At 42.0% G+C, this 17,224-nt stretch overlaps 1 protein-coding gene across 10 annotated transcripts in view; it reads left to right on the top strand.

Annotated features, from left to right (window-relative positions):
• The window catches only part of rfx1a (regulatory factor X, 1a (influences HLA class II expression)), a 182,580-nt gene that overhangs the window by 10,326 nt on the left and 155,030 nt on the right, over positions 1 to 17,224 (top strand). For 8 of the 10 annotated variants that reach the window (XM_072491095.1, XM_072491092.1, XM_072491099.1 and 5 more), the window contains one exon: positions 12,788 to 13,134. In XM_072491095.1, coding sequence (XP_072347196.1) covers positions 12,837 to 13,134 — 298 coding nt within the window. In that variant the 5' untranslated portion in view covers positions 12,788 to 12,836. Of the gene's footprint in view, positions 1 to 12,787; positions 13,135 to 17,224 lie in introns of those variants that run through there. The other 2 variants (XM_072491098.1, XM_072491097.1) reach the window with 1 other exon arrangement.

Below are 17,224 nucleotides of genomic sequence, written 5' to 3'. Positions count from 1 at the left end.
TCTGTTGGTCTGCCCCATCCTGCCCATGCCCATTGGTTTGCCCCAGTCCTGCCCACGCCCGTTAGGTCTGCCCCCCATCCTGCCCACACTCATTGGTCTGCCCCCGTCCTTCCCTTGCAAGTCAGTCGTTCTGCCCCCCTCCTGCCCACACCCATTGGTCTCAGCCCGCCCTACCCACGCCCGCTGGTTCCTCCCCTGCCCCACGTTCTATCCGGCCCATGTCTGGTCATGGTAGAATATTCCATCACTACTGGTCACCACATTTCAGGAGATGCCGAGAAACTGCAGAGGAGATTTAATAGAATGATTCAGGAATGTAGAATTTTAACTATATGGTTAGGTTGGAAAATATTCTCCTTGGAGCAAAGGAGATGGAGGAGAGATTTGATCAAGATACACAAGATTATGACCGATTTAGATAAGGTAGACAAAAAAGCTGTTCCAATTAACTGATGCTACAGTTGATGGGGCAAATGGTCTCCTTCTGTGTGCCTTAATGAATCTTTGACCTCTCCCTACACTCATCTGGCACAACATTTGATTAATGTGTAGCTCGATCTCAATGAATGTCTGCAGACACTCGGGACTGAATTACACTGTCGATGTTATTAAGCACCACACTCTAGTCAACTGAGCTAACTGGCAAATGCTGCCTACTGTGGCTAAAAATTAAAGCACAAAAGAGGCAGGCTCACCGTTTGAAAGTTAGCTAATCTACTGATCCCACTATGAAATTGGTGCTGCTTATTCACAGGAACACCCAGGGCTGCAACTGATTGACCTGCTAGCAGCACTCTCCTAACCGTCAACTGGAATCAGAAACTTCATACCACCCAACCATGTCCAGCTTCCTTCACATATATGTCTGTTGTGGTTTCGCCTGGCAGCCTCCCCATGCCGGCCTCAATCCCAACTCCTACCCAGCTTGTTTTGGCTATTATTTTTTCTGTATGTTCTCATCTTCAAAAGTTAAAACATCCAAATGCGATGAATCAGTAAATGCACATATTTAAATGTGGAAAGACATGGTGTAAAATGCACAAGAAAAAGGGTGGTAGGAAGAAAGGATGGGAGAAACAAATGTACAGAAAGAAGAGTAAGTGTGATGGCTATGCAGTATGAGTAAAAGTGGAGGATAAATAGAAAGTTGTGGAGGCAACAACAAAACACATCAAGTGAGAAAAACACAGATCGACAGTGATCAACTAAAAATGTCTAATTTTCAGCATGACTTGGCTCTCACTAACTTCCTCCCACAGGGCAAAGTTTTGGAAGTTTGCAGCAATGATCGTAACACAACATTTCATGGTTCATTACAAGCTTTTTTAAATCTATTCCCACATCTGCCTAATCTTGTTTCTTTCTTGTTTGTTCATTTCCTTCTGCTGCTAACTTTAGACATTTTTAATCTAGAAAAATAAAGAAAGATAGAGCATAAAGTATCAATTTATGAATTTTTAAATATTGTTTGCTGCCTGTGAAGCATTTAATTTATTATTTCATGAGATGTGGGCCTCGCTGGCAAGGCCAGCATTTGTTGCCCATCGCTAATTGCCCTTGAACTGAGTGGCTTGTTGGGCCATTTCAGACGGGCAGCTAAGAGTCCACCACATTGCTGTGAGTCTGGAGTCACATGTAGGCCAGACCAGATAACGATGGCAGAGTTCCTGGACATTAGTGAACCCGATGTGTTTTTACAACAATCGAAGATAGTCTCATATTCACTATTACTGAGATGAGCTTTATATTCCAGTTTTTATTAATTGAATTAAATTTCCATCAGCTGCCATTCAAACGCAGTACTGGTGCGTAAGGCTGTTTGTTTTAACTCTCTCCTAAACTGCTTTCCAGTTTCCAAAACTGGCTTCAAAATCTCTTGTTAGCACTAATTTGCTAAAATGTTTGACCAGATTAAGACTGTGATTGAACTGCACAATGTTTCACTGTGGCCTAAACCTTACTATCTTCTTCTGTCATCTGCTACATTGCATTTTTAACTAGCACTCTCCAAAGGAGACAGTGAATTCTGTAGTAATGCTGTGGTAGCACATGCGGCCCTTTTAAGGAAGGGGTGAACCCTCGCGGGTCCACGTGACTGGCTCAGGACCTATCATGTGAGAGCGTACACACCCTGACCAACGGGGAAAAAGCACGGGGACCCGGTCAGATGGACACTGGAGCCAGAGAATGAAGACATGTTTAGTGACCCTGCCTGTGTATAGTTTACCTTTGCTTGTTACAAATAAACCTTTGTTCCATTATACTGGAAGCCTCCCTAGCATGGCTTTGAGCCACCATATTGGCGACAAGTGCAAACCAGATCAATCACAAGTAGTTCAGGATTTGCGGGGGGAAGGGAGAAGCCGCTAAAACAAACAGAGAAAGGAGGTCAGCAGTAGCCCAGGGGCGGGGGAAAGGGGGGGTTTCTTTTGGGGTGACGTTTGGGTTAAGGTGTTTTTTTTTTCCCTATTTGTGTTTTTTACTGTTGTATGAGGGGTTACTGTATATGGGGGAATTCCAATGTATAATTTCTACTTGCTGTGTTCTTGTTTCTTCCTTTTTGTTGGGGGGGGGGGGGGTTTGTTGAAAATTTGTTGAAAAACTTGAATAAATATATTTTAAACAAACAAACAGAGAAGTCGGAAAGCGTCGACAAAATATGCCCATGATAGGGAAGCTTGACCCATTCAACCTGGGGCCGAAGACTGGAACCAGTATATTATTGAGAGGCTCCATTACTTCCTTTCAGTAAACAAAATAACGGGGGGGGGGGGGGGGGGGGGTGATAAACAGCAGGTTAACTTATTAACAGTTTGTGACCACCCCCCCCACCTACAAGCTTATAAGAAATTTGATGTCCCCAGAGTTTCCCAACATAAAGTCGTTCAACCAGTTGGTGACACTGGTCAGGGAGCATTTCAACCCCAGACGATCGATCATACTACAGTGCAGAAGTGCCATTTGGCGCATCGAGTCCTCACCAACCCTCCAAAAGTCCTTTCTACCTAGGCCCAATCTCCCCCTAGCACCATTACCCCGTAACCCCCACCTAACTTTTGGACACTAAGGGGCAATTTAGCATGGCCAATACACTTCACCTGCACATCTTTGGACTATGTGAGGAAACTGGAGCACACAGAGGAAACTCACGCAAACACAGGGAGAACGTGCAAACTCCACACAGTCACCTAGGCCGGATTCAAACCCGGTTCACAGGCGCTGTAAGGCAGCAGTGCTAACCACTGTACCAGCCAAGTCATGACTCCAGTGAACCATGTGGAGAGGAATTGAGATGAAGAACCTGAAATATACAGATTAAACATGGTGAAAGTGAGCACACCAGTGCCAATTGAGATAGTCCTCACAATAAATGGAAGACCACGAAAGATGGAGGTTGACACCGGGGCATCGGCCACGATTGTGAGCAAATAAACGTTCAACATATCTTCGAGGAGGAGTTCAGTCTTTGAACCTGAGGAACACAACGGCCATGTTGGTACATATACGGGGAGACCGTGAAAATATTGGTGAAACCCACAACGCCAATGTCATATCAACAACAGGATGCTGAACTACCTGAAAGGGAACAAATGAAATAGACAGGAAAGACTCTTATAATGTAAAAAGACGCATTCCAGAACTAGTTGGGTTGAATAAAGGGGAGTATAGGCCAGGATTTATCACACCATGGTTTTTCAGGGCTAGACCGGTCCCTTAGGTCTTACACAAAAGTTTTGAAGTTGTCCAGGAATCCTATATCAAGGATACATTGCACTAAAATAAGCAAACTCCTGCGAATGCTGGAATCTGAAACAAGAACAGAGGATGCTGGAAAAATCAGGCACTCTGGCAACATCTGTAAGGAGAGAAAGCAGAGTTATTCTTTTTAAAAAATAAATTTAGAGTACCCAATTCATTTTTTCCAATTAAGGGGCAATTTAGCATGGCCAATCCACCTACCCTGCACATCTTTTTTTGGGTTGTGGGGGGTAAACCCACGGAAACACGGGGAGAATGTTCAAATTCCACACGGACAGTGACCCAGAGCCGGGATCAAACCTGGGACCTTGGCGCCGTGAGGCCGCAGTGCTAACCCACTGCACCACCGTGCTGTCCTGAAAGCAGAGTTATACTGAAGGGTTTGCTCCAGCTCACATTGCACTAATCCTCTTACCAATCTGAAAACCTGTGCAGGGGAGGGCAACATTAAAATAAAAATGAAAACAATAATTGTGCTTTTTTCCCCCCTTTTTGAAAATTCTATTATTTTATTCTTGGAAGTAAGAACTATGACCTATTTCTACTATTACAAATGTTCGGTATCTGATTTGTGACAAAGATTTGCAAGAACATTAATCAAAATACACAAGGAAATAAAGTCCGCAATGAAGCAATCCAAAAACTGTTGTTCTGGTGGCTAATAAAGGGACAGAAATTTTCCAGAATATCATTGCAGCTGTCGAGAGATATGAAAAAAACAATCTGGCTATAAACAAAAAAACGTTTGGATCAGTCAGCATCTGTGACAAGTGAAGGGATATAAGTTTGTGTTTTTGCTAAGGACTTGAGCTTGCATTCCCACACACCCTACAGCACCTGTTCTCATTTTGGATGGTGACGGATATGTTGCTGTTTATTTTCTCTGAAAATAAGTGGGATATTACCTAGCTGCCTAGGCAAAGCTAAACTTTCGTAAAATGGTAATTGAACTGATGTCTTGCACATTAGATTCTGTTTTTGATGGTTTGTTACAAAGCAGAGTGATTGTAATCTTGTGCCAGAAAAAGGTACTAAAAAAATAATACATGTGAATCCCATGTGAATTGTGACTGTTCTACCACATAAATAGTTATTTCAATTGCTGAGTTACTGTGCTGTGAGCAGAATTCCAAAACCTGTAAGTTCCACAGACTTGCTGCCCATAGGACAATACAGATGAGATCAACAGATCAAACGCATTAGTGCGTGGCACCAGATTCACAATACTCCTGTTTGGCAATGCAAGAGCATAATTCTTCGAGGCAGCATATACTAAATTGGGTAAAAGTTTATTCGTTTTAAGGGCACAGGCGAGCAAGGGGTCTGGGCAAAGTTGAACACATAAAATAGAATTGAAGAGAGTGGGGAATAAAGGTTTAACACCAAAGCCTGGTCCTTCTCTTGACAGTTGATTTTGAAAGTTCACCCATATCCTTAATGCAAAGGCGAATGAATCCTTGCTGTTGATCTCATCTGTATTGTCCTATGGGCAGCAAGTCTGTACCTCTAGTTTGAAAGGAACATTACTAATGAGCATTAAGATAAAGAATATCTGGAACATATTATCAGAGAGAAGGAATTGTGAACATTCTGTTGGCATGTGATTCCAAGGAGAATATGAAATATACCAAATGGAATGCTATGTGCTGTGGTCCACTATTGAGTGAGAGAGCATAATAAGGTGCCTTACTTTTTACCGATGAGCAAAGCATATTATGATTTATAATTGTTACTGAAATGCAAACAACTTTATTTTTGTTTACCACAGTAGCACCTTGTTTTAATGATGACATTGGTGGAGTAAGTTGCAAAAAGTAACCTTCGCCAGAATGATTTCCAGTCCGGTGGATAGTGAAACTGCCAGTAACTGTTGTGGAGTGACACAAAGTGTCTGCTTTTTTTTTACCTGACTGCTGATTCTAGCGGTCATTCATTATGTTTCACCAGGAAAAGTATATGTGGCAGTTATAATGAAGTGTTTTTACTTGAACAAAATTCATACTTCCTTGAAAAAGGTGACTTTTAAAAAACATTTTTAATATAAATTTAGAGTACCCAATTATTTTTTTCCCAATTAAGGGACAATTTAGTGTGGCCAATCCACCTGCACATCTTTGAGTTGTGGGGCAAAACCCACGCAGACACGGGGAAAAGACAGTGACCCGGGGCAGGGATCGAACCTGGGTCCTCAGTGCCGTGAGGCAGCAGTGCTAATCACTGCGCCACCTTGCTGACTTAATGGACTACCAATATTTGATTTTGAACCTTCAGAATAAAGCCTGATAGGAACGGATTATATCTCCAAATTTTGTAGACTGGTACTTATTGTTATGGGGTCGTCAGATTAGAGGGGTTGGATTCCAGTTTCATAGCCTCTAAGTGTTATCCTGTAAATAATACTTATTTGCATGTTTGTGAGTTGTGCCTTTCAATACCATGAAGGACGATGGGACAACTTTCACTGCTAGGCCATTCCTGAGATACAGGTGGTCTGATTAAAATGTATTGTTTTGAGGGCATTTTACAAGATCTAGTTTTCTTTCCTATTTAAACAAGAGAACTGTTTATTTCAAATTGAGTGTCACAAACCTACCAGATGATCTCACCTTATATATGTTGGCACAGAATTTTCGTTCCCCAGCGGGTCGTATCCTGAAGATGCTGGGGGGGGGGGCCTTGCAAGCTCTATGTGAGAATTGCCTGTGAATGTTAAATGAGCAATTACCCTATACTGTGAACCGTTCGGAATTCTGATTTAAATGGGGGAGGGTAGGAGGGGCGATGGATGGTTCCGACTCTCTTAGCAGACTAATTATCTAGGAAGAGTTAGAAGTAAACCATTACTAACCCCAATGTAACTATATAACTGAAATCCACTGGACTCACTGATTACCCCCACCCGCAACCACTGAGAACTCTCCAACACCCTGACTAAGCCCGACCCGCCCTCAAACCTCTGACCACCCACCGCGACTACACCCAACCACTGCCCTTCACCCTGACAGCATCTCAACCCCTCCCCCACTAACCCTTAACTCCCTATTATTCTCCCCAGCCACCATCCTACACCCAGGCTACCTCCTGATAACCATTCTACATCCTGCTCCCGAGCCGCCCCATCCCTCCCCCCGAGCCATCTTAAACCCCCTCCTCCCCCCCCGCCACCTTCCCTCCGAACTATCTTAATCCTATAGCAGGTATGCTGCACATTTTTCACCTGGCCCAAGTCAGAAGAGCGGATGGGAAATGTGCACCTCCCAAACCTAGGTAAATTTAAAAAGGAGCAGAATGGCAATCTATAATTGTGATTGCCACTCCTTGGAAGCTGTGGACCAACATTTCCTGCCTGTGTCTAACATTGAATTTTTCAATGCGCTAATAAAAGTGGTATATACAGGAGTTTAAATGGATGATGTTTATATAGATCTCCAGAAAGCATTCGGCAAGGTTCCAGAAATGTTAACAACTTGAATTTACATATCATCTTTAACATAGTAAAATATCTATCCAAAAGCTCTTCACAGGAGCATTATCAAATTCCATTTGACACGGAGTGACATAAGGAGATGTTGGCCAAAACTTAATGAGAGCACTGAATTTATTGGCTTGCATGGGCATAGGATGTAAGAGACAGTCTGGATAATGGCTAGGTATTGTAATTGGCAGGCCTTGTCTAAAGGTATCCCTCAGGGATCCATGCTGGGTTTGCAGCTTTTCACTACATTTGTAAGTGCCTTGAATGAAGGAACGGAGGGATATGTATCTGATATTGCTGACAACACTAATTAGATGACACAGTAAGTGTAGAGGGGACCTGAGTGTTATAAAGGGACGTTGATAAATTTGTGGGCAAAACTGGCTGCTGCAATTCAGTGTGAGGAAGTGTTTGTCTTTTGGACCTAAGAAAGATAGTTCAGAATATTTTCAAAATGGCAAGTAGCTTGGAACTGTGGATAAGCAGAGAGATTTAGGGATCCAAAAATAATTAAAAACATTAATGGCATATTTGCATGTATCTTGAGGGCTGGACTGTAATAGAGTGGGAGCAATGTTACAGCTGTACAGTGGTCCAGTTAACTCCTATCAACAGTACTTCCATTCTGGGTACTGTACCTCAGGATGGTTATATTATTGCCTGGGGTACAATATAGATTCACCAGAATGATATAGGTCCAAATTTATGAGGACAAATAGGCTTGTATTCCTTTGAGTATAGAAGAGAAGGTGTCATTTCTTCAGTGATGGAACTCTGGAATATTGCAAAGTGTGACTGAAAACTAGCTTTCAACTTGTGAGAGTGAGATGTCCTGACCATTGGAAAATGTGGGAGAAAAACAGCCTCAGGTACTCGCATCATGAAGTCCTTAATAGTTTCACTTCCATCGTACTGTCAGGCATAGGCCTTTCCCTATGTTGCCAAACTCCTGGCACCAACATGCAGTATTACTGAATTCCAGCAGACCATCCCAGTTCTGCCAAACCCATGGGCCATTTACCATGATGTTACCAGATTGCAGAAACCAGATTGTCAGTCCGGCTAACTTCCACCCCTTGACCAGAATGTTGCTAAATATCGGATGCCTACTTTTTATCTCTTTCACACAATCTTGCTGTAAGGTATGGATCAAAATCAAACATAGTTAAAAGCCAGTCTATGGTGGCTTTTGCATAATAATGGACAGACCATAGGGTTAAAAGTTCTGAATGCCAGGTAATAAAATAGAATTTGATTTGTTCAGTCCATTCAGCCCTGCTAATACAAAAACACAAAATACTGTACAATCTCAGCAGGTCTGACAGCATCTGTGGAGAGAGAAGGAAGCTAACGTTTCGAGTCTGGATGACTCTGTCAAAGCTGATAATACTGCTGCTCATACTTTATATGTCATTTCATCCCTATAATTAAAAAATAGTGGACCTATTCTCTGATCTATTGATAAATGCTATTTTCTTGCATGTCAATATTTTCTTTTTCAATTTAAATGAGGTTTATTGTAACCAACATCAGCTACAGCTCCAATTGACAAAGAAAACGTTTAACATTTCAGTAAAGAATGGCTCTGAGAGTGAGTCAGCTATTCGAAGGCAAGTGTGGAATATGGATGTCCAAAGCTGCAGGTTAGGGAGAGAGAGAGGAGAGGAGTGTCGAACTTTGAGACGTTTGGTTTCTCCGCACCAGACTGCAGACCTTCCCTCACTCCCGCTTCTTGTAGCTCTCGATGTGAGACAGGAATCAGGCGGCTGGGATCAGAATCACTGCAGATATGACGCTCAATCCAATGATCGACTCCCCGGCTCCGACTCCTGCTCGGACACCTTGCCAGTGAGCCGGGCCCGCGGGCTGATCGCGGTCCCTGTCAGGCGGAGCCGGGCGGTGCGGCCGAGGATCCCTCTGAGCAGCAGGGCAGACATGGTGGAGTGACCCCTTGCATGTCAATATTAAAGATTGGAAACTGTAGTGATAGCATGGTTGTATTGTAATTCACTGACTGACCACTAGGAGTCTCATTAGTATAGAAGTGAATGTTAGAGTCAGGTGACCTCAGACCGACTAAGGAGCTGGGAGAGTTTGCTTGTGCATGTTCATATTGTTATTCATCTATTGTTTTGTATATATTTGACCCACAGTTAATGGTAATAAATAATTTATGGCTTTAATTCTTTGTTCTTGAGGGTTTTGGGCAAGGTTGGTATCATGACTGGTACAGGCTTGGAGGGCCGAAGGGCCTGTTCCTGTGCTGTATTGTTCTTTGTTCAGGCTATCCAACAAGAACATTAAGAAACAATCTTATATGAAAAAGAGAAAGGTAGCCATTGACTTGTAGCCTAAAATTAACCACTCTCTTCTAATTTGCAACCAACTTTGACCTTAGTTAACAGAAATTAGTCTTAAAGGATCACTTCTTCACCATACCAACAGTTGTATTTTGTATTGGCTGATGCTCCTGACCATGAGAAGTGCTCTGGGAAGATGTATCATCAATCTCCATAATGACTTAGCTTACTCTATTCAGCCAATAAAATGTTTTGGCACAATATATGTTACTATGAAATGAATAGAAATAAAGGGCAGGAAATTCTTAATTTAACAAAGAATTTTTAAAAGTCATACTGACTTTGTCTTAAACTATTGATTATTTTGTTATTGGTAAGTAATTTGGTGTGGCAAAGTGCTTAAAATCTTGAGCAGTTGTGGGTGATTTGTCTTTTTGCAGTTCCTGTTAGCATTTTCTCCTCAACTGCTTTTCATTTTAATTGGTAGCATGGTGTGAAGTGATGTGAATTTCTTGCTCGGTTCACTTAAAATTGAAGGAAGTTCCCAGCTGGTTACTGTAACAGTTGGTTATGCATTCAGCAGTATCTCACCAGCTCTGAGAGTTGGAGTTAAACTATCAAGCTGAACACAAGTTAAACCATAAGGTTAGCTGGTTAGTGCTTGAAGAAGCTTGCACGCAGTTTATAATAATAATTTTTATTAGTGTCCCAAGTAGACCTACATTAACACTGCAATGAAGCTACAGTGAAAATCCTCTAGTTGCCACACTACGGCACCTGTTCGGGTACACTGAGGGAGAATTCAGAATGTCCAATTCAACTAACAAGCAAGTCTTTTGGGACTTGTGGAAGGAACCAGAGCATCCAGAGGAAATCCACGCAGACAAGGGGAGAACGTGCAGACTCCACACAGTGACCCAAGCCGGGAATCGAACCCGAGGTCCCAGGTTCAATCCCAGCTCTAGGTCACTGTCCATGTGGAGTTTGCACATTCTCCGTGGGTTTCGCCCCCAAACCCAAAGATGTGCAGGGTAGGTGGATTGGCCACACTAAATTGTCCCTTAATTGGAAAAAATGAATTGGGCACTCTAAATTTATTTTTTAAAAACCAAAAAATAAATAAATATTCTCAGTTTCCACAATTTAAAACATAATATAATACCAAGCAACATAAGGAAATATGACAAAAAACTGATCAAAGGCAGCCTAAGCAACTGGAGGCGAGGCCACCAATGATGGAACATTTAAAATAGAGATTCTTAAGAGGCCAGAATTTGAGGAGCATACAAATCAGGTTAGGAGATCAGATTGAAGGAGGTTACAGAACTAGTGTTGAATAAAATTGAAATATAGAATCCTTACAGTGCAGAAAGAGGTCATTCGGCCCATCGGGTCAGCACTGACCCTCCGAAAGACTACCCTACCTAAACCCCAATCTCCCGCTCGAATCCAGTAACCCCACCTAACCTTTTGGATACTAAGAGGCAATTTAGCATGGTCAATCCACCTAACCAGCACATCTTTGGACTGTGGGAAGAAACTAGAGCACCCGGAGAAAACTCACGTAGACACGGGGAGAAGGTACAAACTCCACATAGACAGTCCCCCGAGGTCGGAATTGAACCCGGGGCCCTGGTGCTGTGAGGCAGCAGTGCTAACCACTGTGCCACCGAGCCGCCCCAAGGGGAGGGGAATACTGAAAGCTAAAATTTCCATGTAAGATAAAAATCATGTGATTTGCTGGTTAGATGTTGGGCCACAATAAATATTTTGCTGCTTTTAATTTCATTTAGTTAAAAAAACCTTCTTGCCACTTGCCAGTATGAATTCACGTGTTGTCTACATGTGGTGTATCTACATAAATCATTGAACAGGTGGTGTGTTTTAAGAGTTTTATTTTGGGTGGTGTTATTGTAACTTGAAGGTCGTGGTTTGGGTACAACATTAGTAGAAGTCATACTTATGTGACCCTATGGATAAGGTATGCAGAGATCAACTGTACTTCCTATGTTCTTGTTTGAGCTAGCAGCAAGGCTAGATAAGTGTGATTGGAGCTACTGTGTTTAATTATAGAGTATTTCTACATCATGTTCTTTGCTCCTTATCTCATCCAAGAATTAACATGTCCTTTTAAAACGTTATTGATTCACTATAGTGGTGTATGCTGAAACACTAATGTGGGTTGTCGTGTTGGGTGCTCTGCTACATAGACGAACCAACACGGTTGCGGATGGTACAACTCAGTTTTATTACTAACAATAACAACATCTGTAAACTGGTTACTGCGATTCGTTCATTACCCTCTAACCTGTGGACCTAGCCCTAACACTATCTTGGAGAAGCACTCAGCACATGGTGAATGTCTGAGTGACTTGCTGTGAGCTCTGTGCCCTGAGCTGTCTCCTGCTGGATTGAGCGGGAAGTGTCGTGTTCCCCGTTTTATAGTGTGTATGCTCTTGCCAGTGATTGGCTGTGATGTTGTGTGTGTATTGATTGGTCCGTTGATCTGTCCATCAGTGTGTATGTATGTTTGCACCATGATGTTTATCTGAATATCATGACATGGGTCACCTCAGAATGATGCGCTCAAGGTTCAATCATTTTCAATTTCATTGCTGTGGGCTGAGTATGGAAAATATTATTTACAACTATGGAGGGAAATTGACAATCCCTAGGCTGCTCTTTGTTCCCTCCATATGCATGGTTGATATGTCATTAAAGCAAGGTACCCACTTGCCCATTCAGGAGAGAGCAAAGAAGGAATTTAAAAAATCAGAGGATAAGCATGCTTTAAAATGATTCATTCCATCTCTTTTCCAATTTTTGTCCATTAGATCCCAACTACAGGCAGTCACTTACAACTCTTCATTCCGATGAGAGCAGGAGAATTTGCTCAGTTACCTTAATCAGCAGATAGAGCTCGAATTTTGCAGAGCAAGATTAGTTTAACCAATTTTCCTATGACCAACCATAGATCATATCAATTCTTTCTGATCAAAGCATACGGCAGTTGTGGATTGGTGTTAATTAACTTGATGCTTCCTTTTTTAGCCTGAATTACTCGACCATGAACCATATGCATTGATAAAATATATGTGCCTGCTTAAGTTTTGAATATGGTTGGGTTTGCCCGAATAGTCATTGCTGTTGTTAAACATAATACAGACTGGTAGCAAAATACAGCTCATGGCTGCCAATCAGAGAACTGGGGTTTGGTAAATTGTCCACTGATTTTCTTATTTTGTTTTCTTAGTGGGCAAAGTGGAGAGTGCCATTTAACAGTACCACCTGCAGAGGTTGGTATGGCAACACAGGCCTACGTTACAGAACTCCCACCAGCTCAACAACCGCCTCAACAGCAGCAGCAACAGCCACAGTCACAACAGCAGCAACAACCAACTCAACAACAGTATGTTACTGACCTGCAGACTGCTGCACAACCGTCACAGCAGCAACAACAACAGCAGCAGCAGCAACCACCACCATCCCAAAAACAGTATGTCAGTGAGCTACAGGTATCACAACAGCAACAACAGCAGCCTTCTGCTCAGCTGTCACCAGTAACAGCGCCTCAGCAGTACATTGTGGTTACAGTGTCAGGTGAGCACAGCATACAATATATATCTGTTGCCTGTTGGTACCTAACTGCAGTTATCCAAGAGAAATTGCATACTGTGTGTCCTTGTTATTGCTGTCTTTGGCTGTCTGTTTTAAAGCTAATAATTGTATTCTCTGATATACAGCTGGAAGGGTAAAAGACTAATTTTGAACCTTGGACTTGTTTTTCACAAGGTTAGGGTTTGCAAAAAAACCTTTAAATCAGACTTGTGGGACCATCTACTGTAAGTCCTAACAGTGTCTTCACCTGCTCAGCAATCTAGAACAAGGAGGCTACACAAAGTACCATTCCCTTTCAGACTTGCATGGCTGTGCAGCAATCTTACAGGGACAGTGCAATGCAAAAACCGCACAACGCAAAACAAAAATTAAAGGGATCATTGAACCAAAGTGATTCAGAATTTTTTTTAACCAATGGAGAATTTCATTATTCCTATTGCTCACGCAAGATTTTGAGAGGTAGGAGTTTATAGCAACATCATGCCAGTAGTCTCACTGGGGAAATGATCCTGTGCCTGAATAATTTAACATTGTCAAGTGTGGCCAGTCAAACAAAAAAAAACAATGAGATTTTGTACATTATCCGACATTATTCAGGGATTGGTGAGCAGTAACTGAGAGAATAGTTTGCCTTCATTGCTTCTGTAAACTTTTAAAAAAGTGTTCAAAATTGAAGAAAGGAGGCGGCACGGTGGCGCAGTGGTTAGCACTGCTGTCTCACGACACTGAGGACCCGGGTTCGATCTCGGCCCTGGGTCTCTGTCTGTGTGGAGTTTGCACATTCTCCCCATATCTGCATAGGTCTCACCCCCACAACCCAAAAATGTGCCGGTTAGGTGGATTGGCCACACTAAATTGCTCTTAATTGGAAAAAAATAATTGGGTGCACTAAATTTATTTTAAAAAAGGATGCAGTGCCTATAATTAGATTGTGAAGCGATCTGGCAGCTAGCAGTAGTCCCAGAAGATAGCTGCAACTAAGTAGCGTAACTGCAGCAGCAGCATTCACCTGCTTGGGGAAACCTATTCTGCCATGTTTGAATGATACTTGAGATTCACAGCCAAGTGACAGCTACGTTGATTTATTGTTGGCTGTACAAGCATTTGGAGCTTATCTCCAATGTTATTCCTTTAACTCCAGGGATATCAATAGAAGCTTTGATCGCCCAATTTCCCAAGTTCAGGAAGTTTACATGTCCTTTAGATACTATGGAATTACACTAAATGTGTAATTGTAATTATTGAGGGCAATTCAACTTTAATATATACCCATTAGCAATTTTACCTCAGAACTGTCAAAGTGCCATAAAAAATTACATCAGCAACTGTACTTGAACATATTGTCACTAAAATACTTCAGTTCTGCGTACTACTTGTTTTTCGTTATTTTTGCTCCTCATTCACTTTTTCACTCATTGTGTGGTAATACATCATAAATAGTTTTGCTGAATCCTTTTATTTGGCTTTGGAGCACGGAGTCATATTTTACAGCTGGAAATGGAGCAAAGAACTTCAGACAAACATCTTTTAAAATTGCCTCTGCGTTTTTGTCATGTTATTTATGTGGGGATCGTGAATTTCTTGAGCTGCACCTGAAAGAATTGAAAATTTATAACATTTTATTAAAGGAAAAGCACATGCCCATGAGGTTTTTTAAAAATGTCCATGAGGTTGGTAGGATGATTTTATTTGTTCAGGCTAAGTTATCAGGTGGAGAAAGTTCTTTGTTAGCACATCTTTGGTTAGATACGCACATTAAGTCATTGGTTGATGTCACGTCATGAACAAGTTCTCATATATTTAGCAAAACTAACATGTACTTGTTGCTGAAAATGTGAAGAAAAATGTGGCTGGAGTACTTTTTGTTCAGAGTCTGTTGAAAAGGGTCACACATGTAATGTAGATTTATTTTTTTAAAAGGTTAATTTTCTGACTTCCATGGAGAGCTGCTGGATTGGGCCTTCCCTTTTGCCAGGGAAGAGACTTCACTGACGGGAGCAACTTTGTGTGTCCAGAGTGGCTCCCTTGATTGGAGGCTGCAGCTGTGGAATGGTCTGAGAGCTAATTTGGAGCTGCTAGGCTCTTGAGAGACCAAGGTGAATGCACAGCAGCTGTTGTGCTGCAAATTAACATTTCTGGACAGTTCTGAAATTGAATAGGGTTGGGCCAGAAAATGGCGGCTTAGTTTAATCAGGTACGGGCAGCAAGGTAGCACAAGTGGATAGCACTGTGACTTCAAAGCGCCAGGGTCCCAGGTTCGATTCCCCGCTGGGTCATTGTCTGCAGGTTCTCTCGTATCTGCGTGGGTTTCCTCCGGGTGCTCGGGTTTCCTCCCACAGTCCAAAGACGTGCAGGTTAGGTAGATTGGCCATGATAAATTGCCCTTAGTGACCAAAAAGGTTAGATGAGGTTATTGGGTTAGGGGGAATAGGGTGGAAGTGAGGGCTTAAGTAGGTTGGTGCAGACTCGATGGGCCGAATGGCCTCCTTCTGCACTGTATGTTCTATGTTCTACTTGCAAAATATTGTTTCTGAGGACCATAAAGCAAATGAGAAATTGTATTGCTCAGTATGCATCTACTGGTATGTGTGTCATTTATTTGAGTTGCAACTTGAACAAGCAAAGTACTGGTGTTTAAATATTGTCTTGTTATTGACCCTGAAACAACAATTTTTTTGTGCACTTGTATGACAGCCAGTGCAAACTTAAAATTTAAAAAAAAATAAAGTGCCCAATTCATTTTTTCTAATTAAAGGACAATTTAGCGTGGCCAATCCACGTACCCTGCACATCTTTGGGTTGTGGGGGTGAGACCCATGCAAACATGGGGAGAATGTGCAAACTCCACACTGACTCCGGGGCCGGGATCGAACCTGGGACCTCAGTGAGGCAACAATGTTAACCACTGCGCCACCGTGCTGCCCCCAAACTTAAAGGGAAGAGGTTGTGATATTAGTTTACCAACAGTAACGGCGTGACTAGTAATGGCATAGGAAGCTTTACTGCAGGTCTAGAAGGGCCTGGAATAAGTTCAACCGTATCACAGAACCAATGTTGAAACAGCACAGAAGGAAATTATTCTGCTTGTCATACCTATGCTGGCTCTTTGCAGGAGCTGTCCAACTAACCTCATTCCTCAGCCCTTTCCCCTTAGCCCGGGAGTTTTCTCACCTTTAAGTATTTATCCAATTCCCCATTGAAAGTTATTATTGAATCATCTTCTACCCTTTTAGGCAGTGCATTCCATATCACGGCAACTCTGACTGAATATATTTCTCCTCATTTCTCGTTGTTTTGCCACTTAGCTTAAATCTGTGTCCTCTACTCACTGACCTTATTACTAGAAACTGCTGCTGGAGCCTATTAAGTGTTTATTAAGATTTAGCATAACCTCCTTACTTTTTGTCTTGGATATTGTCTCTAAAATATGCCACCAGCTGGCATATAGTTGCTGGATTTATCTTTTTTTTTGAATGGGGTGTAACATTTGTAATCTTCCAGTATTCCAGTACACCCTTTTCAGAAGATTGTGCATCTCCCATCTCCACTCTTAGATCCCTCAGCAAACTAAGATACATCCCGCCTGGACAGGATGACTTTACTAATTTGAGCACTGTTGACCTTCAAAATAATTATTTATCCATTCTTATCCTTTCCAGTTTATCTCCTACCTGCTCCTTTATATTGGCAGCAGCCTCTTCTGTAATGAGGACAGATCAAAGTATTCATTTAGAATCCCAGCCATGACGTCTGCCTTCCCAATGGTACTTAATTCATGCTGCAGATCATTTTAGATTGAAGGAGTATGTTGCTGGTTTAAAAGCACCTATTCATTGGTGCCAAAGAAAACATAATTGAATGGACCAAGTATCTGTGCACAAATATTATACTTCAGAAGTAATATATTTTAGGAAAGGGTGAGTTTTTTTACTGAGTTGAAAAAACGGAATCAGGTGCGGTTACACACTGCACCAGTTTAAATCAGCTATAAAAACCTTCAGAAAGACCAGTCTTTCACTCAAAGGTTTATTCATGCACTCTATCTGTACTTGAATTTTGGGGACTTCAATTA

Source organism: Scyliorhinus torazame, chromosome 27, assembly GCF_047496885.1.
Source record: "Scyliorhinus torazame isolate Kashiwa2021f chromosome 27, sScyTor2.1, whole genome shotgun sequence".
NCBI lineage: Eukaryota > Metazoa > Chordata > Chondrichthyes > Carcharhiniformes > Scyliorhinidae > Scyliorhinus > Scyliorhinus torazame.
This window is presented reverse-complemented; position numbering and strand designations above follow the sequence as displayed.